Source organism: Berghia stephanieae, chromosome 4 (assembly GCF_034508935.2).
Source record: "Berghia stephanieae isolate SIO BIC M18660-M18661 chromosome 4, UCSD_Bste_1.3, whole genome shotgun sequence".
Lineage (NCBI taxonomy): Eukaryota > Metazoa > Mollusca > Gastropoda > Nudibranchia > Aeolidiidae > Berghia > Berghia stephanieae.
Window position 1 is genome coordinate 7,226,479 of NC_088363.1, and position 25,052 is coordinate 7,251,530.

Sequence of the window (25,052 nt, forward strand, 5' to 3'; positions counted from 1 at the left end):
ACTACAGTGCTTTTATTGATTCCGACATAATGTGTGATTGCCATATGGATAGGGCCACACGATAGTGAGATTGTTATGCGCCCAGAGCCTCCTACCAGGGGGATAGGTTGCGCAACTTAAATGTGCATTATTATTATTATTATTATTATTATTATTATTATTATTATTATTATTATTATTATTATTATTATTATTATTATTATTATTATTATTAATATTATTATCATGTGGCCACATGGATAGGGCCACATGATAGTGAGATTGACATATGGATTGGGCCATATTATAGTGAGATTGACATAGGATTGGGCCATATTATAGTGAGGCTGACATTTGGATTGGGCCATATTATAGTGAGATTGACAAATGGATTGGGCCACATTATAGTGAGATTGACATATGGATTGGGCTACATGATAGTGAGATTGACAATGGATTGGCCACATGAAGTGAGATTGATCAAGGATTGGCCATATTATAGTGAATGACAAATGATTGGCCACATTTAGTGAGATTTACATAATGGATTGGCTACATGATAGTGAATTGACATATGTAATTGGCCATATTATAGTGAGATTGTACATATGGATTGGGCCACATGATAGTGAGATTGACAAATGGATTGGCCACATGATAGTGAGATTGACATATGTATTGGACCATATTATAGTGAGATTGACAAATGGATTGGGCCACATTATAGTGAGGCTGACATTTGGATTGGGCCATATTATAGTGAGATTGACAAATGGATTGGGCCACATTATAGTGAGATTGACATATGGATTGGGCTACATGATATGTATTTTCTTGTTATTCCATTGACAGTGGAGATCTGATCGTGTGGAATTTACGCCTGAAGCCACAACACAGATCCCAGCATTTTGCCAGTAAAAAACTGACTCTGCCTAACAAGAAGATTTTCAATGTCGTTCCTGTCGGCAACTCCAAACTTGCCTCCTTTTCCCTGGACAGAGTGGTAGGTTATTGCTCTGTCTTTCATTTTACTTTGCTTCCAGTCATCATCACCATCATCAAAATCATCATGTCATCATCATCATCATCATTACCATCAACATCATCATCATTTCCTTTTTCACCCTGAGTCAGGGTATAGGCCACAGACAGTCAGTTTCCATCTCTCTCTATCTTGAGCTAACTTTTGAAACTCGTTCCATGTCTTATCACTTCTCTCTGTATATCAGTTTCTTTAACTTTTCTCCGTGTTCCCCGTGGCCTTCCCCTTGATCTTCTGCCCTGAGGGTTCCAGTCCTCCAGTCTAATTTGGGGGAGGGTATTTATTTTTGTTTATTTTGTGTATTTATTTATTTATTCGCGGGGGCAGCGTGGGTCAGTGGTACAGTCTTTGCTTCGTACCCAAAAGGTACCGAGTTCGACTACCCACCTCGTTGTGTGTCCTTGAGCAAGTCACCTCGCCCTAGCTCACTTTGCAGCGCTACACTGGGGCTGACGTCTGGGATATTCCAGTCTTCCCTTGGAATAAACCCTAGAGACAAATTTCCCCCATGGGATGAAAAAGGGAATTATATTATATTATCTTATATAGTATTTTACATATGTATTAAATTTGTATCTTTTTTTAAATTTAATTTTTTTTCTAATTGTGTCTTTATTTATCTATTCATTTACCTATGTATTGATTTATTTATTTATTTGATTTTTAAAAAGTTTGTGTATTTATTAAATATTCACCTATTTATTTATCTATTTGTTTATTTTTTATTTATTTTGTCCACTGGAATTACTCGCTGTTTTCCTCATACTCAAACATTTCCAATTGACCACATTTCCATTTCCAATAATAAGATATTCAAATGTCTATGTTATTTTTTTTTTATTTTTCCAAATGGCAATACCGGCTGTTTCTACTTATAGCCTAGTGCTGTTCCATGCCCACATTTCCATTTCTTGTCCACTGGAATTACTCGCTGTTTTCCTCATACTCAAACATTTCCAATTGACCACATTTCCATTTCTTGTCCACTGGAATTACTCGCTGTTTTCCTCATACTCAAACATTTCCAATTGACCACATTTCCATTTCTTGTCCACTGGAATTACTCGCTGTTTTCCTCATACTCAAACATTTCCAATTGACCACATTTCCATTTCCAATAATAAGTAAAACAAACACATTAAACTGTCTAATGAACGTCAATAAGGCCTTATGTTTCTTTTCTTTATTTTTCCAATCTGGCAAACCAGGTGAGTGTCTGGGACGTTGATAGCCTGAGTGCCGTCTGCTCCATGCCCACCATTGGGGGACACATATTCTGCATTAGAGCCTCGCCTATCGACCCAGGTATTGGTCATTGTAGTGCTGGATTACTTGTCTTACAATTAAATAACAGTGGAATGCAATTTGATAAACAAACTCAGATGATACAGATGTTTCAGATTTTTCCTTTGTCAACAAAACATGGGTCGTGTGTTGTTGACAACTGGGAAATCCTAAATGTTAACATCATTTGTTCTCTTTTATTGAATTCAATCTTCTATTCCATTTGACTTTTTTCTAAAGTCCTTCAGATCCATGAGGCCCATGGAGACCAGGTTTATCCTGGTGTCTATAGCATGAAATAGACAATAGCAGTTGCTGCAAAGTACTTTCCACCAGATCTAACAGACCCAGCTACCCAATCACTCTGGGTGTGCAGGGGGGGGGTCAGAAAAAAAATCTCAACGTACACATGATAATCTTGTCCATTTGCGTGTGAAGGGAGTGCTCTACCAACTGAGCTATTAGGACACCCTTTCAATTATTATTCTTATGACATTTGATAAAGTATATGTTTATTTATTGCATAGAGTACATTTTGTTTTTTTATACTTCTAAAAACTTTAATGTTCTCATTCTGATCTGTTTTGAAACCATTTTCTTTCACCAAATTCATTCAGACATACAGCAAGACGCAACGTGGGCTAAGGTAGTATGAGTTTATCAGTTTACTCATATTGAAAAGGACAATAACAATTGCTTGCTACCCTTTGGATAGGATGCTAGTATGTTGCAATGTACTTTCCGCCATATCTTACTGACCCAGCTACCACCTCACTGCTGGGTGAACAGGGGGGATGGGGAGTCAGAAAAAATCCTCTACTTCACCTGGGATCGAACTCATTCTCCGTGCGTATGAGACTAGCGCTCTACCAGCTGAGCTATCAGTATCCCCCGTTAAGGCATTATTTAGTCAAATATTGAAATGTTTTGTATTCATTTCTATCTGACATTCTCTGTTGTTGTTTTAAGGCTACGTTGCGATTGGCTCAGGCACCAACACCATCCTGATCTGGAACCAGGGGAGTAAAAACAGTGCCGGAGACGTGATCAGTTTGAACTACGGGTCACGCACCAAAATCACCTCTGTGAGTAGAACTGGTACATTGTATGTTAACCCTTGAGCACTCGATTGCCATTTGGACACATTTTTCCTCTGTATTTGTTCATTTGATCTTGGAAATCAAGAACTTTAAGTATGAAGTTACTGGCTGTTAAAGTGATTTGGCATCTCTTTGGGAAAAAAAGTTGGGTACTGTTCTTGGTCCTAAAGTCCTTATCATGTCTCGTGTAATGTGGTTACGTGTCTTGTCCTTTATGCTAACAGGGATCCCTTTGTAAATGTCGTACTTCGAGCCAATGGTTTAGTGGAATTTGGTTGCTGCTTATATTATTAATATATTTATCAACCCTTAAAATCATTATTGTATATTTTTATTATTTATAATTCATTATGTTGGCTGAAGAAGGGTTTTGAGCCCAAAATGTATTTGCTGTTTTGTTATTTTTAGAAAATATTTTATTCATTTTTGTTCATTGCTTTTTACAGTCCACAGCTTAGAATTGCTTTGATATTGAATTCAATACACACCTACGTCCTTTTTCTGTGACTTCATCCGTACTTTGTTTGTTTTATCCAGGTGTCCTGGCATCCAGAGAAAGAAGGATTACTGGCTTTTGGATCAGAGGATGGTCGGGTTGGAGTCTTCAATGTCTTTGCCAAGCGGTAGGTATTGAATGAATCCTGGGGGAATAGTACATACATCTTTGTGCGGCTATGTGGTCTTGTGGTATGACACTCGCTTTCGGGTCGGAAGGTCCTGGGTTCAAGCCTCGCGTTCGGCGCATAGTTGAGTCCTTGGAAAAGACTCTTTACTCCACTCTCTCACCGTACTCAGGTGTAAAATGAGTACCTGGCCATTAACAGCGTTGTCTTTGTCCGAAAAATTGTCATATCGCCTAACAGGCAGCATGTCCCGTCCTACATGTTAAATGTTGCTGTTGACCAGGGACCCCTTGTAAAGCGCTTTGAGCACATTTAGTGGATATTGCGCTATATAAAGCTCACTTTATTATTATTAATTATTATTATTATCACACCCTGAGGGCAACATGATGCTGGATTCCTCAATGAAAAAAAAAGAACTGAGGTAGACCTAAAGCAACCTGGATAAGAACTGTGCAAAGAGAACTTAAGCCCCAGGGCTGCAGAATGCAACTCATTCAGTTTAAGTTTAAGATGGAGAACATTGGCGATCACTTGCGGTTGCATCAAGTACCTGATGGTGAAGATAGAGTAGATTGTATTATTCACTAACACTCAAATCACTCTGCACCATCGGGGTCCACCAATTCTCATCATCTGTGTGGAACTGCTTACCACAGAACGAGTGTTTGTAGAAAAGAATCTTTGTGCGGATTTTAAGTGTTTGCTTCGAAATGTTTTGATTTTTGTAAATGGTATAATGAGAAGCAAGACAGGTGCCTAGTTGGTGTTGTGTTATGTATATGTATGTATGTGTGTGTGTGTGTGTGTGTGTTTAAGCATATGTAATTTATAGTTTAAGTGCTTAGAGTCAGACATAAGTGCTTAGAGTCAGACTTTTAGGACTTACAGTGCTTTATATGATCTCAGAATTTTTATTGTTATTATAAACTCTTTTTCATGGTCATCATTTCTTGTGCGGCTATGTGGTCTTGTGGTATGACACTCGCTTTCAGACCGGAAGGTCCTGGGTTCGAGCCTCACTCGGCATTTAGTTGAGTCCTTGGAAAAGGCTCTTTACTCACAGTCTCTCACCGTACTCAGGTGTAAAGTGAGTACCTGGCCGTAAACAGCATTGTCTCTGTCTGAAAAATAAATTGTAATATCGCCTAACAGGCGTCGTGTCTCGTTCTACATGTTATGTGTTGCTGTTGGTCAGGGACCCCTTGTAAAGTGCTTTGAGCACATTAAGCGGATATTGCGCTATTTAAAAGCTCAATTTTTTTATTATTATTTTTTTTAGAGTCAGATGTTAAGGACTTACATTGCTATATAAGATTTCAGCATTGTTATTGTTATTATAAACTCTTCTTCATGGTCATTATTTTTCTAAAGGACAACTAGGCTTTCGGCTAGGATTTTTTCTTTTTCTTATCAAACATAATAATCATAATTATTTATTTATTTACATATTCATTTCTTTATTTTCAGGCCTCCAATTCTTTCCAGTACATTCCACAAGAAAACAGTGTATGTCGTGTGTTGGGCATACCCAGTGAAAAAGGACTCAGGTGAGGAGATAGATAATGTAGATCAAACTTGAACAATCTGTCGAATTTCATGCAAAATATCGATAAAAATACAATGAAAAAGTTGGATAAGGCTTCAATTCCCCTTTGTCTAGCAAGTAGACAGATTTTAAGACTATTTTTAAGATAGAAAAGACCAGGTCACATTTTTTAGACTACAAACAGGACACAATCTCCTGAAAGACCACATGCACAAAACTCCAAATAGATAAAACTGGCATGTGTGATTATGGTGAAGAAGGAAAAGAAGACGCCAACCATTTACTCTAGACCTCCTCAAAGCATCCAACACAAAGAGAGGAGTTTTGGCCTAGCACCACAACTCTGTAAACTAAACTGTATGGGCTTCTTGCATCCAATCTATTAATCTGACTGTTTACGTTTAATGTTACACACAGTTTTGTGCATCAACATTTAATGTTAAACACAGTTTTGTGCATCAACATTTAATGTTACACACAGTTTTGTGCATCAACGTTTAATATTACACACAGTTTTGTGCATCAACGTTTAATGTTACACACAATTTTGTGCATCAACGTTTAATGTTACACACAATTTTGTGCATCAACGTTTAATGTTACACACAGTTTTGTGCATCAACGTTTAATGTTACACACAGTTTTGTGCATCAACATTTAATGTTACACACAGTTTTGTGCATCAACGTTTAATATTACACACAGTTTTGTGCATCAACGTTTAATGTTACACACAGTTTTGTGCATCAACGTTTAATGTTACACACAATTTTGTACATCAACGTTTAATGTTACACACAGTTTTGTGCATTGATATGTTTCATCTGTCTGGCAGATGTTATTTGGCATGTCTTGTCACCAAGTAATGAGATCTTGGAATGTAAACTTTGCCACCTGCCTGGAGTTTAAATAGTGTATTCATGTTTTCATTGTTTTTTGTTATTGGCTCAAGAATGATTTTAAGCCTGAAACGTTCTGTAATTATTGGTATTTTATTCTATTCATTTTTGTCATTACTTTTTACAGTCCACAGCTTCTATCAGATTAGTATTGAATTAGTACAGTCCACTCCAGATAATCGCAACATTTTGGGATCAGCGAAAATGTTGCGATTAACCGAGTTGCGATTATCTGGAGTGAAATGTATTTTTTAAATTTTGGATCTATTTCAGTTTAAATTCACTTGTCCACATCTGATAGTCTGTGACATAACACACAGGATGGAGACAGTGTGTCACATATGAAGCCTATTGTGCTTTTTCATAAACTTGTTTTCTTTTTGTTTTTGTTTGTTTTTTTTCAGGGGAAGATAAAATGGCCGTCTATTCTGTAGGAGATGGCATTGTCTTACAGCATTTTATATCCACGGATGACCGCAAGAGAGATGCCATCAATGTTATGGAGTGCCTAAAGGATATTAATGGCGATAAGGTAAAAAAAAAATTGAGCTTTATATAGCGCAATATCCACTAAATGTGCTCAAAGCGCTTTACAAGTGTCCCTGTTCAACAGCAACATTTAACATGTAGGATGGGACATGACGCCTGTTAGGCGATATTACAACGGCCAGGTACTCATTTTACACCTGAGTACGGTGAGAGAATGTGAGTAAAGAGCCTTTTCCAAAGACTCAACTATGCGCACGAGGCTCGAACCCAGGACCTTCCGATCCGAAAGCGAGTGTCATAACACTAGACCACATAGTCGCAAGGTAATGGGTGACATCTGTTTTTTTTTTCCTTTCTGTGTTGCTATTATTGTTTTGGTAAAAAAAAAGTTAAAAATTATTTTAATGGTGGTCAGGTCGTGTGTGACTTTTTCCTTTTATTTTTTTTTTTTTTTGCGTTTGTGTTGCTAATTCTGCTGTGCTGGTAAAATAAAAAAGTATATTAACAGTGATCTGGCAAAGTGTTACTCCTTTTTTTATTTTGTTTTTGTTTTGCTACTATGTCTGTGCTTAAAGAAACCAACTATGAACCCCTTTTATGAGCCAATCACAACTTCTTTTGAACAATGCTGAATTCCATTGCTGTGAAGCTGTCGTCTACATATTTGCAGGTCTGATAACCCAAATTGTTACGGGCTGGTTGCTGTAATGGAAATACTCTCAAACCAACACAAAATATTTGTCCATGACAACCATGTTAAATCAAGCCCATAATTTTGTTCAGTTTTCAGACCTGCTTGTATACACACCCCGTGTGAAGCCAATGCTTTAGGATAATTTAGAATGACACACCGTCCTTTACATGTTAATAGTATTGAATGGTGAAACTGAGTATATTATACCAGCTTCGTTAAAAGGACAAAGTACTGAACAAGGAATGTTTCAGGCTCAAAACCCTTCATCAGATGGCTTGGAGACAATGAAAACAGTAATGCGTCCTGTAAAATCCAGATAGTATTATTGTCTTGATTATTTTATTGTTGGCTGAAGAAGGGTTTTTAGCCTGAAAGGATTTATTGTTCAGTATTTTGTTCATTTTGGAAGTTTCTAACAGCTTAGAATTTTTTCGCTTATAGTTATATATTTTTGTCCATTTTCCATGAATTTACTGTTTTCTTAAATATCCAGCCTTGATACAACAACAAAAAATAAAACAAACCTCGATTCCTATGTTTGTAATTTTATATGTATTTAGCTGGATTGAGTATGTTAGATATTATTGCCTCTTTTTTTTTCTCCATGTGTCCAGATAGAAGAAGTGGCCAGGAGTGAGTTGTCGTGGTCACATGACCACACCAAATTGGCTATAGGATCGGGGAATGGGTGAGTTTTTCATAACTTGTTCTGGATTAAAATTTAGCCATTAGTCCTGTAGACTGAAAATATTGTTGGCATAGATACCCTGAGATGGTCTTTACTATATTATATAGATACATATACTTACTTTCTAAGCCAGTGATCCTCTGAGCTCTAGCCCTTCAGTCTTGTGCCATGACGTAGAAGTTAGACGTCTTTTGTAGTTGTTCCAGGTGACTATACAATGTGTTACTGATGTTTGGATTTGGTGGGAGGAATGTGCATCTCAGGTCTTCAAGAGGTTGACATTCAAGCAAGTGGTGTGTTACTGTTTCATTGGGGTGTTGACATATGGGGACAGGAATGGGACGTGGCTTTTGGAATTTTGCTTAACTCTCTCCTTACCAGCCATTTTCAGGATTTTCCTCAAAACTTCACACCCAACTAACACAAAAATATATATTTTTATCACTCAGGCACAATAGCAGCACATGCTCTACAACACACTGTTCATTTTCTTTACATTTTTTGATGTACTAAAGAAATTTGAATAAGAAAAATGTTGGTTGTATCGTAACGAATGTGACGATTTTCCTGTGGTTGGTAAGGAGAGGGTTAAATGGCTGTTGAGCGGTATGTGTTGTGTTCTTAGTTGAAAGATAATGTTTTGCTGGTGTCTTCTGGGCTTATTTAGGCTATTATTCTTTACAGGAGTGGTCATTTGGGTAAACATACACCCACCTGTCGTGCTCATTGCCCAACTGTTCATCCATTCCCCTCTTTTATCTGTTTGCATAATTTGTTTCTTTTATCCTAACAGATCTGTTGACATCTACAAATTCCCAGACTTGCACCTGGCGTGTTCTATTCAGTGCCACACCAAGCTGGTAAACTGTGTCCGCTGGCATCCCCAAGCCACTGAAGAGACGTCCCATACGTCTGCCTACAGAAACTGGGTAGCTCTTGCTGGCAATGATCAGTTTATTTCTATACATGATTTATCTCCCTTGGATGGTAAGACTGTAGCTTGTGTACTACTTATAATTTTAAAGTCTCTTATTCATTCATTCTGTGTCTGTATGGTCTGCTGTTATGGGTTGATTGTAGAGGATTCAGATAACCACATTGTCAGAAGTCAAAATGGCTGGGTGGGGTTCATGACCTCCCATGATGGGCAGGTAGGCACTTACTGTGTCTTCTATCCCCTATATCTGTTTTCCAACATGCTTTCTGTCTTTGTTTTGGAATGAGATTACTTGGCTTTGTCCCGACCCTGGCTGAGAGGGAAACAGTCATATGTATAGTTACAGTTTTTGGAGATGATATTTTTTGTCTTGTAAATCATCTCTCTGTTATGCACTGCATTATTTTTAGTTTTACATATGTAATATATGATTTGTAAACATTTGAGTGTTTTCCTCTTAGTGGGATCCTGTACTTGTGTCTGGATGAGACTTTTAGGTGTCTCAAACTGAGTACGCTGATAGTCTTTGTCTTACTTATTCTTGGGTGCTTTGATTGTAATTTTAGAACTTTTAACTTTACATTCCCATTTTCTACCTTTTTACTGGCACTGATATGACAATGCGTTGCACGCGCCGTAAAAACCCTTTAAAATAAGCAACAATAATGAGTCAAAAGGACAATGCAGGCCGTAATATAAAATGAACCTAATAGTTAGAGGGATCAAGGCTCACCATCTCAAAATGTAGTGAGCCAAGATAGAGAGTAATTGAGTGAACTAGATGCCTCAACTTTCATTGTTGAGCCAACCAGGATCATAGGAGTCGATTTGGAGGATGAACATGACAGTTGATAAAACAGGAAGAACAATACAATGGTGTTGAAACAATTTAACATATATTACAAGCAATGCGTACACACGTCAACGACATATTTACAAACATTTAAACATAACACTAGAATATAAAATAACCGGTCACCTCCATTTCTAGCCACAGACACGTCCATACTCTCACAAGACTATGACATCTCATTAGAATATAAAATAACCGGTCACCTCCATTTCTAGCCACAGACACGTCCATACTCTCACAAGACTATGACATCTCATTAGAATATAAAATAACCGGTCACTTCTATTTCTAGCACCAGACACGTCCATACTCTCACAAGACTATGACATCTCATTAGAATATAAAATAACCGGTCACCTCCATTTCTAGCCACAGACACGTCCATACTCTCACAAGACTATGACATCTCATTAGAATATAAAATAACCGGTCACCTCCATTTCTAGCCACAGACACGTCCATACTCTCACAAGACTATGACATCTCATTAGAATATAAAATAAACCGGTCACCTCCATTTCTAGCCACAGACACGTCCATACTCTCAAAGATATGAACTCAATAGAAGTAAAATGAACAACCTCAACTCATTTTAGCCAACCAGTCCATAGACTCATTGCAGATGACATGACATTCATAACAGGAAAAAAATAAATCGTGTTCATCTCCCTTTACTAGCTGCGACACACGTCCCATATTACAAACATTTAACATCTCATAGAATATAAATAACCGGTCACCTCCATTTCTAGCCACAGACACGTCCATACTCTCACAAGACTATGATATCTCATTAGAATATAAATAACTGGTCACCTCCATTTCTAGCACCAGACACGTCCATACTCTCACAAGACTATGACATCTCATTAGAATATAAAATAACGGTCACCTCCATTTCAGCCACAGACACGTCCATACTCGCACAAGACTATGACATCTCATTACAATATAAAATAACTGGTCACCTCCATTTCTAGCCACAGACACGTCCATACTCTCACAAGACTATGACATCTCATTAGAATATAAAATAACCGGTCACTTCTATTTCTAGCCACAGACACGTCCAATCAGCTTAATGTAGGTCCATGAGTTAGGCACGTGACCAATGATTTGAGATAATAATAATAATAATGATAATCTTTATTGTCCAAATAGGCAATTATTGTTAGGTTACAGCTCTTGTAATAGGGGAAAAAAGAAATTAAAATAGTAGTGATAATGATGATAATAATACTGATAGTAATGATGATAATAATAATAATAATAATAATAATAGATCTTTATTGTCCATAAATATGGCAATTTGTCATTTAGTTACACTTGTTATAATGTTAAACGATAACTGTAAGATTGAACAGATATTTCACTCCTACGTATTTTCTCTCTCTCTCTCTCTCTCTCTCTCTCTCTCTCTCTCTCTCTCTCTCTCTCTCTATAATATGATAATATAATATAATAATGATAATAATAATAATAATAATAATAATAATAATAATAATAATAATAATGATAATGATAATAACAATAATAAAGATAATAACAATAATAATAATAATAATAATAATAATAATAATAGTAATAATAATAATAAGATAACTCTTAGCATAATAATAATATAGTACTTATCTCCCTTAGACCATAACACCTGCCCTTTCAGGTGCATTGCTGACCATTCTCCACCTTGTTAATCTGTTTTCATAGCATCTCGTGTGTTTTGTGTATTTGTGTTTATCATCGATTGTTACGGAATGTCATTCTATGTCCTCTTCGTGCTCGCTGTCCTTCTACAAATCCTGATGTTCCCAAATTTTCAATTCCGTCCCCTCTTCATAATATTATTATGTCAGAAAAATCTCATTTGCCTTTTCCTGATTCTTCCCAACAGTTATCGTTCTTTGCCTATGAGATTTAGCAATTCTTCATTTCTAATTAACGCAGTCCAGGATATTTCCAACAGTCTTCTATATACTCACATTTCAAATGCTTCAAGTCGACCCTATTTTTTTAAAAGAAGTTTATATAGTTATTTTTTATTATTATTATTATTAATATATATTATATTATTATTATTATTATTATTATTATTATATTATTATATTTTTATTATTATTATTATTATTATATTATTATTATTATTATTATTATTATTATTATATATTATTATTATTATTATTATTATTACTTCTACTACAACTTTGATAGGATGAGTCTGGGTGGGGTTCCTGACCTCCCATCGTCGACAGGGAGGCACTTGCTGTGTCTTCTATCCCCCTATGTCTGTTTTCCAACATTCTTTCTGTCTTTGTCTTGGAATGAGATTACTTTGTTTTGTCCTGGCCCTGGCCAGATACTCTGGCTGAGAGGGAAACGGTCAAATGTATTGTTAGTTTTGTGGAGATGATGTTTTTTTTTTCCTTGTAAATCAGATCTCTGTTATGCACTGATATTATGATTTGTCAACATTTGAGTGTATTCCTCTTAGTAGGGACCTGTGCTTGTGTCTGGATGAGACTTTTAGGTGATCTCAAACTAAGTACATTGATATTGTGCTCTTGGAATCTACATCTGTTCCCTATTTGAACCAATTCCCCTATGTCTTCCTTTTTCTTGGGTGCTTTAATTGTAATTCTAGAACTTTCTACTATTCCATTTTCTTCCTTATTACTGGCGTTATATGACCTTAATGTGTTGAAAGCGTGGTAAGACCCTTTAAAATAAAAACAAAAAACAATAGATGAGTCACAGTCACATGTGCATCATGTTCCATTCTACCTGTTACTCTATCTGATCTGATCTTACCTATATTCCCTTTTGTTCATTTTGTAACCCAGAAAACTTGGCCATGGAACAGGCGTGTCAGGGCAAACACACCACTCTAACACAGCCACTACGCGTGTTGAAAGGTCACAGCAAGAGAGTGACTGACATGTGTTGGAGCCTACACAAAGACGCACATTTGGTTAGTGTGTCATTTGATTGGACTGCCATTGTGAGTACTCTATACTGAATATCATTAAGTTTTAGAGGGAGCAATAACCTTCCTCCTCCTCCCCCCCCCCCCCCCCCCCCCCCCCCCATGAACGGATTTCGGTGGATTTTTAGTATGATAATCAGCATAAATAAATGTGCAACAAAATCACCCTAAATTATAATGCTGAAACCTTATATAGTGCTATAACTCCGAGACACCAACTTGGCTCTTTACTCACATTCTCTCACCATAATCAGGTGTAAAATGAGAACCTGGTCGTTAACAGCGTTGTCTCTGTAGGAAAAAAAATGTGTAATATCACCTAACAGAGTCATGTCTTGTTCTACATGTTATGTGTTGCTGTTGGTCAGGGACTGACCCTTTGTAAAGCGCTTTGATAACGTGAAGTGGATCTTCTTCTTCTTCTATTGGAAACCTCCAATATTGTAGAGGATCACTCCACAGTTTGTAGGGTATTACATTGTAAACTTGTTAAAACACTGCATATAATACTCATAAAAAATACATAGATTAAAAAGTCACGATGTGAGCTCTAGCAACCGCGTGATGGCATGTTGGCAACCGTTTTCAGCCACGTCAGGAAGGGATATTAAGCTATATAAAAACTCTATTTTTTTATTTTTTAATTTTGTTTTGTTTTTTAATTTACTTTTGACAGTCCACAGCTTCTAGCAGCTTAGTATCAGTTTTAAAAATTTGTTTGTCCTTCCTTCAGGTGTGGAATGTGAAGACAGCCGAGGCGATGGTGTGCTACAGAGAACACAATGATCGTTTACACACAGTGTTATGGAGCAGTCTTGACCCCGATCTCATCATGACTGCTGGCAGTGATTACCTGATGCGTGTCTGGAGATTGTCCAATCAGACAAAGGGGGATCTGTCTACAGGTGAGACATTACTTGGGTGGCTATGTGATCTACTGGAATGACACTCGACTTTGGATCGGAAGATCCTGGGTTCAAGTCTTTTTAGAAATGACATTACTTTACTCATATTTTGTCAACTTGACTTACTTGACTTATTGCCGATTGCCTCCTAATTTTTGGACTGGAACACATTGGCAGCTTCTCTGATTTGTTGAGTGAGTTCTTTCCATTGATGACGGTCTGCTGCGATGAAGCTCAGGTGTTCTAAATCCTTTTCACATCTCAGTTCTTGTGTGGTATCTTGGCACTTGAGGCAGGGTGGGGTTCCTGACCTCCCATAGTGGGCAGGGGGGTTCATACTCTGTCTTCTATCCCCTTATATCTGTTTTCCAACATGCTTTCTGTCTTTGTCTTGGAATGAGATTACTTGGTTTTGTCCTGGCCCTGGTCGGAGTCCCTGCTGGGAGGGAAACAGTCAAATGCATAGTTAGTTTTGGGAGATGATATTTTTTCCTTGTATCTCTGTTATGTATTATTATATTTGTTATTATTAATTTATGATGTAAGCATTTGAGTGTATTTCTCTTTGTTGGATTTTGTACTTTTGTCCGGATGAGACATAGGTGATCTCAAACTAAGTACATTGGTGGTATGCTCTTGGAATCTACATCTGATCCCTATTTGTTCCCAGTTCCCCTTTGTCTTACTTTCTCTTGGGTGCTTTAATTGTAATTCTAGAACTTTTTACTATCCTATTTTCTTCCTTTTTACTGGCGCTGATATAACCTAAATGTGTTGCAAGCGCCGTAAAACCCTTAAAAACAAAACAAAAACATAGGCACTTGAGGTCTTTTTGTCATCTTACACAGGTGTAAAACGAGTAGCTACATCATTGGTATCATCATCGTTTCTGTCAAAAAGAACTTATAATATAATAGCATCTTTTGTCTCCTGTCTCATTGAATATGTCGGCATATTTATAGAATTTTTCAGCGTATAAAATGCTCACAATTTTTGCTTGATTTTTTTTTGGTTTTTTCTCTCCCCGATTTTACATGTCATGGATGAATCAGTTGAGAAGAAACCTCCAAAGAAGAAGAAAGCGAGTTCAAACCCGTTAGCGGCCACTGTTCATCCGTCCTGTAGCGTTGACTCCATCGGGGACTCCGAGTTTGACACTCTGGAAATGAAGGAGCTCAGGGATCTTCTGGAGATGAAGAAAAGACAACTCATGATGCAGGTGAGGCCAAAACTGCAGACTCTGAAGAAAAAAACCAACATGTATTCAATATTTTGGCCAGAAATTTAATATTTTGGCCAGAAAACTGGTCCTTTAAAATAACGATTGATTAAAATTGCTCTCATCTTGTCAAAAATTAAATTCACAAATCCGGGACTTCATGAAAGTCAGTAAAACTAACAAATATAAATTAACACTAACAGTCGACTGTAAATTCCATTTTAGTGTGTAATTCACCCTTGGTCAATTTTGACTGTAAATTCCAATTTTAGTGTGTAAATCACCCATGATCAATTTTGACTGTAAATTCCATTTTTAGTGTGTAAATCACCCTTGGTCAATTTTGACTGTAAATTCCAATTTTAGTGTGTAAATCACCCATGATCAATTTTGACTGTAAATTCCATTTTAGTGTGTAATTCACCCTTGGTCAATTTTGACTGTAAATTCCAATTTTAGTGTGTAAATCACCCATGATCAATTTTGACTGTAAATTCCATTTTTAGTGTGTAAATCACCCGTGACCAATTTTGACTGTAAATTCCATTTTTAGTGTGTAAATCACCCATGACCAAATTTTACTGTAAATTCCATTTTAGTGTGTAAATCACCCATGACCAATTTTGACTGTAAATTCCATTTTTAGTATGTAAATCACCCATGGTCAATTTTGACTGTAAATTCCATTTTTAGTGTGTAAATCAGCCATGGTCAATTTTGACTGTAAATTCCATTTTTTTTTTTGTGTATAAACCACCCGACCAATTGTGACTGTGAATTTCTATTAATTTGTAAATCATCCATGGCCAATTGTGACTGTAAATTCCATTTTTGTAGGTATGTAAATCACCCATGACCAATTTTGACTAAATTTCATTTTTAGTGTAATTCATCCATACCATATTATTTCCTGGGGGGCTCAGTTGGTTGAGCACTTGCTTCACACGCAAAAGAACCAGATTCGATCCAAGGGTGCGGTCAAGATTTTATTTACCCCCCCCCCCCTCCATACACCCGCAGTGATTGGGAAGCTGGGTCTCTTAGATCTGGTGGAAAGTACTTTGTAATAGACTAGTGTCCTCATCAAAGGATTGCAAGCAATTTTTGTTTTTCATTTCATGCTATAGAAACCGTTATAAACTCCAGCTATATGGCCCCAATGGTCCTAAAGGACTGGTTATGTAATTATTACCTGTCGTTTTTGATAAGTTCAACATGAGATGTAGATGTTAAGACCGAAGGGCTAGAGCTCAGGTGGTCGCTGGTTCGGATAAGTAAGTAAGTAAATAAGAGATGTGTGGTGTCCGGGGTCCCTCAATAGAGAGGGTGCAAGAATAGCCCACGCCAAGCCAGCGTGTCGTAAAAGGCGACTAATGGTGTGTGACTTCCCCTTTTTGAGTCACCTGGTCCTCCAGGTTGGGGGTTGGCAAAGGGTTAACACGCCTTCCGTAAAACTCAAATTGTTACAGGAACACAGGCGGACAAATAACATCCATCCTTTTTTTTAACTTGGGCGACCGAGGAGTTTCTGCAATGACAGAATTTATGAAGGAAGTGATAAGACATGGAAGGAGATATAAAAACGTTAGCTCAGGATAGAGAAGGATGGAAACTGTCTGTGGTCTATACCTTGACCCAGGGTGAAAAAAGCAATGATGATGATGAAGTAAGAGCTGTAGATGTCAGCATGGATTGGGTTAACCCTTTCCTTACCACCTACAGCAAAATCGTCACATTTGTTAACGACACAATATACATTTTTTCTTATTCAGATATATTTTGTACATCACAGTGTTCTTTGTTTAATTAATAAGAACATAAAGCTGTTTTGTAGAGAGATTGTTGGAGTTTAAAAAATCCATTTTTCTGCTGGGTAAGCCTGCCATTTTGGGAAAACACTGAAAATGGTCGGTAAGGAGAGAGTTAACCTGGATATAATAGATAGAACAAAATTGACGTCGCTCACCTCTTTGTTATTGTTTTTAGCCAGGCATTTTTATGAGTAGGTCTCACTAAACTGTATCAATCAGACTATAAGCGGTGAAGGTTACGCACAGTTTTGTGTGTTGGTACGTTATATCCACGGGTGCAAGAGTGCCGGCCGATGGATTACCGAAAAAAACGTCACCGGCTTTTTGCGATTTGGATTTGATTGACACCTATCATGGACTTCTTTACTAAAAAACCAAAACAAACATAACCCTATGTTATCCCCTGAAACTGTGATGGACACTTTAATTTTTAAATTTATTTTTGTATATTTTAAAATTGTGCAACTTGTGACAAGAAACTTAACAAATTACTGCATTACAACCTTTGGATTAAACATACAACAATTGTGGACTACTATTATGAAGACTAGATGCTGAGAACAAGACCTCAAATGACGAGGTAAGTCTGTGAATCTTGCAGGCCTTTTCAGATTATATGTCTGGTCATAAGTAGACTTGCAGGCTTTTTGAGGTCCAGTTGCTTGCACCCATGGTTATATCCGGCAGGGGAAAAGTTGTGAGTAATTTGCATAAGCGCAATGCATCAATACCATTTAGAAAAGATTGATCACATTATAATCCATATTGCCTTAATAAAAACTTATGTTCTGTTTTGTTTTGTTTGTTTGCTTTTTCAGGTTGACAAGATGCAGGAAAATGAAGATATAGAAGGTAAGTCTTTACATCCTTATTGCTGCTTTGTGGTTATTCCCTTTTTCTTATCTTAGCTTCTTAAATTCTGAAAATCCTGTATATGCCTAATAATAATAATAATAATAATAATAATAATAATAATAATAAAATAATAATAATAATAATATAATAATATAATAATAATAATAATGATATAATAATAATAATAAATAATAATAATAATATAATAATAATAATAATAATAATAATAATAATAATAATAATAATAATAATAAATAATAATAATAATAATAATAATAATAATAATAATAATAATAATAATAATAATAATGAATAATAATAATAATAATAATAATAAAATAATAATAATAATAATAATAATAATAATAATAATAATAAATAATATAATAATAATAATAATAATAATAATAATAATAATAATAATAATAATATATAATAATAATGATTAATAATAATAATAATAATAATATGATAATAATAATATAATAATAATAATAATAATAATAATAATATAATAATAATAATAATAATAAAATAATAATATAATAATAAATAATGATGATGATGATAATAATAATAATACGGGGGCGTGTTGGCTTTTTTTTTTCACTGTCATTTGCCTGAATGTTATTTTCAGCTCTAACATCTTCCAGCGTGATTTCAGTACAATCCTTCGTGGGTGGTTGGATGGGAGCATCACCCTTGAATCATATACCTATGATGTTCGCATGGGTGTACGATCCGATAGTGATGTCGTTTCTTCTTCTCTTTACTAGCCTCTCTTTGGTTTGTGATTGTATTTTTGACAGGGGATATTATTTTTTTCTGTAAATCATCTGCCTGTTTGTTCTTGGTTATTTATAATTTAGCTTATGATATCTTTAGGTTATGATTTTGATTTACATTTGTACCATTTTTGTTAGATTGCTTGTTTTTTTGTTTCAGCGGTCTCTCATATAACCTCAATTGTGTTGGAAGAGACCTAAAGCAACAAACAAACAAACAAAAAGTACAATCCTTCAATATTTTATATATTTGTCTGAATGCCTATTTAAAATAAAATAAAAATATTGATTAACGTACAAACCTCAAAAGTCAACTTTTTATATTCAGAGGCTTATTAAAAAATAAAATGTTATTACGAGTATTTCTGTGTATCATGTAATGATAGAGACTCGAGTGACGTTGTCAGTCCTTGGTTGGATTGATGACTTTGCTGGTGGAGGGGGGGGGGGTGCTTTAAAAACAAAAACTCTCCAAAAAAAAAAAAAAAAAAACCCAAAAAAACAACGAAAGAAGATGCATGAAAAGCCAAACAAACAAAAATATGTTTATGACAAAATATGAAAATAGAAATAGAAATAGATATAGATACTCGTCTATTATGGGCCTTTTTAAAACATCAAAAACAGATAAATCAACAAACAAACAAACAAGGAGGACAGCGGGATGAATTCTAATGGGAGGAGAAGGTGGGGAAGAGGGGGGGGGGGTTGTTTTCTTGGTAAATAAGATTGATGGCCATGGACCATGCGTACTGGCATAACACATTTAATCCCCTGTATCAATATTAATGGAATGACATTGACCTTGGTCTTGACGTTAATTGTTAAACCTGAGAATGGAGCTCAATGTCACAATGTCTCATCTGGACTACGTGATACAAACCTTTGTGTTTTCTTCAACGTCTTCTTTCTTCTTCTTCTTCTTCTTCTTCTTCTTCTTCTTCTTCTTCTTCTTCTTCTTCTTCTTCTTCTTCTTCTTCTTCTTCTTCTTCTTCTTCTTCTTCTTCTTCTTCTTCTTCTTCTTCTTTCTTCTTTTTCTTCTTCTTCTTCTTCTTCTTCTTCTTCTTCTTCTTCTTCTTCTTCTTCTTCTTCTTCTTCTTCTTCTTCTTCTTCTTCTTCTTCTTCTTCTTCTTCTTCTTCTCCTCAGGCTCCTCCCCCATATCATCATCATCATTATTACCATTAACATCACCCTTTAGCATCTCTGTGACACCAGCATTTAATCCGCGTTGACACTTTAGGTCACAAATATCAAATTTTAGTTTTCCTTAAGTACGCCAAGTTGATGGGGACATTATTCCAGAAAAATCCCGGTTCTTTCCATCCATCCATCCACCCACCCATCCATCGATCCACCCACCCACCCATCCATCCATACATTCATCCATCCTCCCACCCATCCATTCATCCATCCATCCACCCATCCATCCATCCACCCACCCACCCATCCATCCACCCATCTCATCCGTCCATCCATCCATCCATCCATCCATCCACCCATCCATCCATCCATCCACCCACCCACCCATCCATCCATCCATCCACCCATCCATCCTACCACCCATCCATCCATCTATCCATCAGTCCATCCATCCATCCACCCACCCATCCATCCACCCACCCATCCATCCACCCATCCATCCATCCATCCATCCATCCATCCACCCATCCATCCATCCACCCATCCATCCATCCACCCATCCATCCATCCACCCATCCATCCACCCATCCATCCACCCACCCATCCATCCACCCACCCATCCATCCACCCACCCATCCATCCATCCACCCATCCATCCATCCACCCACCCACACATCCATCCATCCACCCATCCATCCATCCACCCACCCATCCATCCACCCATCCATCCACCCATCCATCCACCCCTCCATCCATCCATCCATCCACGCATCCATCCATCCATCCATCCATCCATCCACCCATCCATCCATCCATCCACCCACCCACCCATCCATCCACCCATCCATCCATCCATCCATCCATCCACCAATCCATCCGTCCATCCATCCATCCATCCACCCATCCATTCATCCATCCATCCACCCACCCACCCATCCATCCATCCACCCATCCATCCATCCATCCACCCACCCACCCATCCATCCATCCATCCACCCATCCATCCTACCACCCAACCATCCATCTATCCATCAGTCCATCCATCCATCCACCCACCCATCCATCCACCCATCCATCCATCCATCCACCCATCCATCCATCCATCCATCCATCCATCCACCAATCCATCCATCCACCCATCCATCCATCCACCCATCCATCCATCCACCCACCCATCCACCCATCCATCCATCCATCCATCCATCCACCCACCCATCCATCCACCCACCCATCCATCCATCCACCCACCCACACATCCATCCATCCACCCATCCATCCACCCATCCATCCACCCATCCATCCACCCATCCATCCACCCATCCATCCATCCATCCACCCACCCATCCATCCACCCACCCACCCATCCATCCATCCATCCACCCACCCATCCATCCATCCATCCATCCACCCACCCATCCATCCACCAATCCATCCACCAATCCATCCGTCCATCCATCCATCCATCCATCCACCCACCCATCCATTCATCCATCCATCCACCCACCCACCCACCCATCCATACATCCATCCATCCATCCACCTATCCATCCATCCATCCATCCATCCACCCATCCATCCACCCATCCGTCCATCCATCCATCCATCCACCCATCCATCCATCCACCCATCCATCCATCCATCCACCAATCCATCCGTCCATCCATCCATCCACCCATCCATCCATCCATCCATCCATCCATCCATCCATCCACCCACCCACCCATCCATCCATCCATCCATCCATCCACCCATCCATCCATCCATCCACCCACCCATCCATCTACCAGGATTGGGTCTAGAGTTATCCATCCATCTACCCACCCATCCATCTACCAGGACTGGGTCTAGAGTTACCCATGATGTTGAGATCTCATCAATCACCAGCCCCTGTCTCTGTCCATTCTTACTGTTACTCTCTACCATCGGCAACTGGTGTAAAGCAATTGAAATACTATCATAAATTATAAGAACATTTAATTTTTGTTAAGCGCCTAGAGCTCATATTGTATGAGATGTTGGCGCTCTATAAGTGTACAGTATTATTATTATTATTATTATTATTATTATTATTATTATTATTATTATTATTATAATACAGCACATTTCCACGGATTAACCGTGCCCAACGCGCTTCACAATATCTCATTCATTCCTACAGCAGGCCATATGGAACCGTATTTCCATTTCATACAGTATCCTGGGTGGGGTTCCTCACCTCCCAAACTGGGCAGGGGGGTACATACTGTGTCTTCTATCCCCTTATATCTGTTTTCCTATATGCTTTCTGTCTTTCTTTTGGAATGAGATTACTTGATTTTGTCCTTCCCCTGGCTGGAGTCCTAGCTGGGAGGGAAACAGTCAAATGCATAGTTATTGTTTTGGGAGATGATATTTTTTTCCTTGTCAATCATCTCTCTGTTATGTATTATTATATTTGTTATTTTAAATGTATGATGTAAGCATTTGAGTGTATTCCACTTTGTTGGATTTTGTTCTTGTGTCCACTAAGTAGGTACATTGGTGGTATGCTCTTGGAATCTACATCTGATCCCTATTTGTTCCGAGTTCCCTTATGTCTTACTTTTTCTTGGGTGCTTTAATTGTAATTCTATAACTTTTAACTATCCCATTTTCTTCTTTTTTACTTGCACTGATATAACCTAAATGTGTTGCAAGCGCCGTAAACCCCTTAAAAAACAAAACAAACATACAGTATAAGTTGCCTGTTGGGCATCTTTTGTACTAGCACTCTTACAATAGTATCCGTTATTGGTGCTACCATGACCTAAAAGTCTCATGACAAGCCTTCCGAAGCTTCTGGAAAAAGTAACACCACATAGCCCACCGTACGCTTGGCTCAGCGGTACGGTCTTTGCTTCGTACCCGAAAGGTGCCAAGTTCTATCTCCCGCCGCTGCGCTGTGTGGTCTTGAGCAAGTCACCTCACCCTATCTCAATTTGCTGCTGACGCCTGGGTTATTCCAGTCTTCCCTTGGAATAGACCCTTGAGGCAAATTTCCCTGTGCGATGAATCAAGGGAATTTTATTTATGTATTTTATCAGAGCACCGTTCCATATCCCTCATAACCCCCATCCACGTTCAGACTACAACATTCCATCGACATGAAAGAAACATCGCCGCAATCTACTTTGTTGTTCCAAACACAGACCAGCCTACTTGAATATCTAAAAATTCGTAACTTTTTAGGAAATAAAAATTGTGGTCGCCATAGTTAACTTTACAGATCAACAATTAACCTTCTCAGTGATTAGATAATATATCACTACAAAATCCCTATAATTATGCACTTTGAAGTCAACTTTTATGTTCAATAAATTTTAATGACTTAGAAATGTTCATGAAGTTCTGAAAATGAAGCCAAAATTTGGTAATTCTATGAATTTTTCGTAGTACCAGGCAGGTCTGTAAACATCACAACTCAACTTTGGTGAAATTGCCGACTGCTGTCGATTAAACGACTTTCTGTGAGGAATGGAAATATATCAAAGTGTACTTGTTTACAGGTCTGATAACCCAAATTGTTATGGATTCATTGTTGTAATGGAAGGACTCTCAACCCAACGTAACATATTCTCCGTTACAACAATTTGTACTTAGGTCTACTTCAATGCCGTTGTTTAATGAAAACAAAAACAAACGGTCTTTGATGTTGTGCCATTAGCGAGTTAACGGTTACGTTCCCGGCCTACACGATCGACCAACGGCGTGGAGGAAAACGACGATCTGTCCTCAGACGACTCCACAAGACACCGGCTTCGCGAGTTGTTGTAAGTGCTTCCTCTTTTCCGCTTTTATGCGGATTTCCGCATTTTTAATGATCCGTGAAAAAATCCGCACTTGTCAAAAACCAAGAGAAATATCCGCTGAAAAAAATAATAATTTTGATGCCAAAGTGGCTCCAAATAGCTCTAATTGCATGTCAATTTTTAAAATTTTCCGGGGGAGCATGCCCCCGGATCCCCCGCCTAGGTGGGCTTCTAAAAAAATCCTCCTTTTTGACAATTTCTTGGAGGAAGCACTGTAACGTATACGTAACGTGTAGACGCTCCACGATCTGCAGCATGGGCACTCATCTTACACTCATTCTAAGAAATTAAGCAGCAGGCACCGGTGTGAGAGAAAGATCTGAACAAGTGTGTATGAAACGTGCCAGCCAATGCAAGAAAGAAAAATAAAAGAAAAAACATCCCAAAAAATCATTCTACTCTACTGGGGATCGAACCTCAGACTTTCTTATTACTGGTCAGAGGTTTACCATTACATCACAGAGTAATCAGAAGGTCTGAGGTTCCATCCCCAGTCGAGGTAGACTGATTTTTTGGGATGTTTTTAAAAACTTTTTCTTGTACTTTCTTTCATGCGTCGTCTGGCACCGTTTCATACACACTTGTTCAAAACCTTGTCTTACACTCATTCACTCATTCGTGCGAACTCAAATAGATATTAAAATTATCGTATTCATTCATCATTAGAGCTATTATCTTTTATCTGTTATTAAATTTGATTAAATACCCTTTATTCATCCCATAGGGGAAATTTGTATCTCGCGTCTATTCCAAGGGAAGACTGGAATAACCTAGACGTCAGCCGCAGTGCAGCGCCGCAAATTGCGGTAGGACGAGATGACTTGCTCAAGGCCACACAGCGCAGCGGCGGGTGATCGAACTCGGTACCTTTCGGGTACGAATTAAAGACCGTACCGGCGAGCCACGCTGCCCCATGCAAAAATATGGGCAAAATACATCATTAGAATTGAAATAAACTTAAACAAAACTCTCTTAATGGGGGAACGTATAGAAAACATTTCCATACTGCATCGATTATGACGAGCCAAGGGAAATCCAAATTCTGCACACGTCACTTCAAGGAGTGCGCGTGACTGACTTAAATTTTGATTTCCACACGCGTTGGCACTAGTCCACGAATCGAATCGTTAACTCTATATTGTGTAACAATTCATACCAGAGTTATGGCTGGCATACAGATGTGTAACGTTAACGGTTTTTAAAGCCTCCTAAATCACGTGGGTAGAGAGAGAGAGAGAGAGAGAGAGAGGGGGGGGGGGAAGAGAGAGAGAGAGAGAGAGAGAGAGAGAGAGAGAGAGAGAGAGAGAGAGAGAGAGAGAGAGAGAGAGATTTACCTCACACTGTCAAAAGACATGTATTTTTTTCTCCAAAGCAGTCATTAGATCTATGCTA

The 25,052-nt window shown here is 37.9% G+C and overlaps 1 protein-coding gene across 1 annotated transcript in view; it reads left to right on the top strand.

Moving 5' to 3' along the window:
* LOC144969963 (gem-associated protein 5-like) overlaps positions 1-25,052 on the top strand; it is a 296,403-nt gene that overhangs the window by 4,748 nt on the left and 266,603 nt on the right. The window contains exons 5-16 of the mRNA XM_078909074.1: positions 832-982; positions 2,230-2,326; positions 3,275-3,390; positions 3,943-4,028; positions 5,499-5,578; positions 6,881-7,008; positions 8,274-8,347; positions 9,141-9,334; positions 12,975-13,132; positions 13,851-14,022; positions 15,075-15,241; positions 17,871-17,904. Coding sequence (XP_078765200.1) covers positions 832-982; positions 2,230-2,326; positions 3,275-3,390; positions 3,943-4,028; positions 5,499-5,578; positions 6,881-7,008; positions 8,274-8,347; positions 9,141-9,334; positions 12,975-13,132; positions 13,851-14,022; positions 15,075-15,241; positions 17,871-17,904 — 1,457 coding nt within the window. The remainder of the gene's footprint in view (positions 1-831; positions 983-2,229; positions 2,327-3,274; positions 3,391-3,942; positions 4,029-5,498; positions 5,579-6,880; positions 7,009-8,273; positions 8,348-9,140; positions 9,335-12,974; positions 13,133-13,850; positions 14,023-15,074; positions 15,242-17,870; positions 17,905-25,052) is intronic.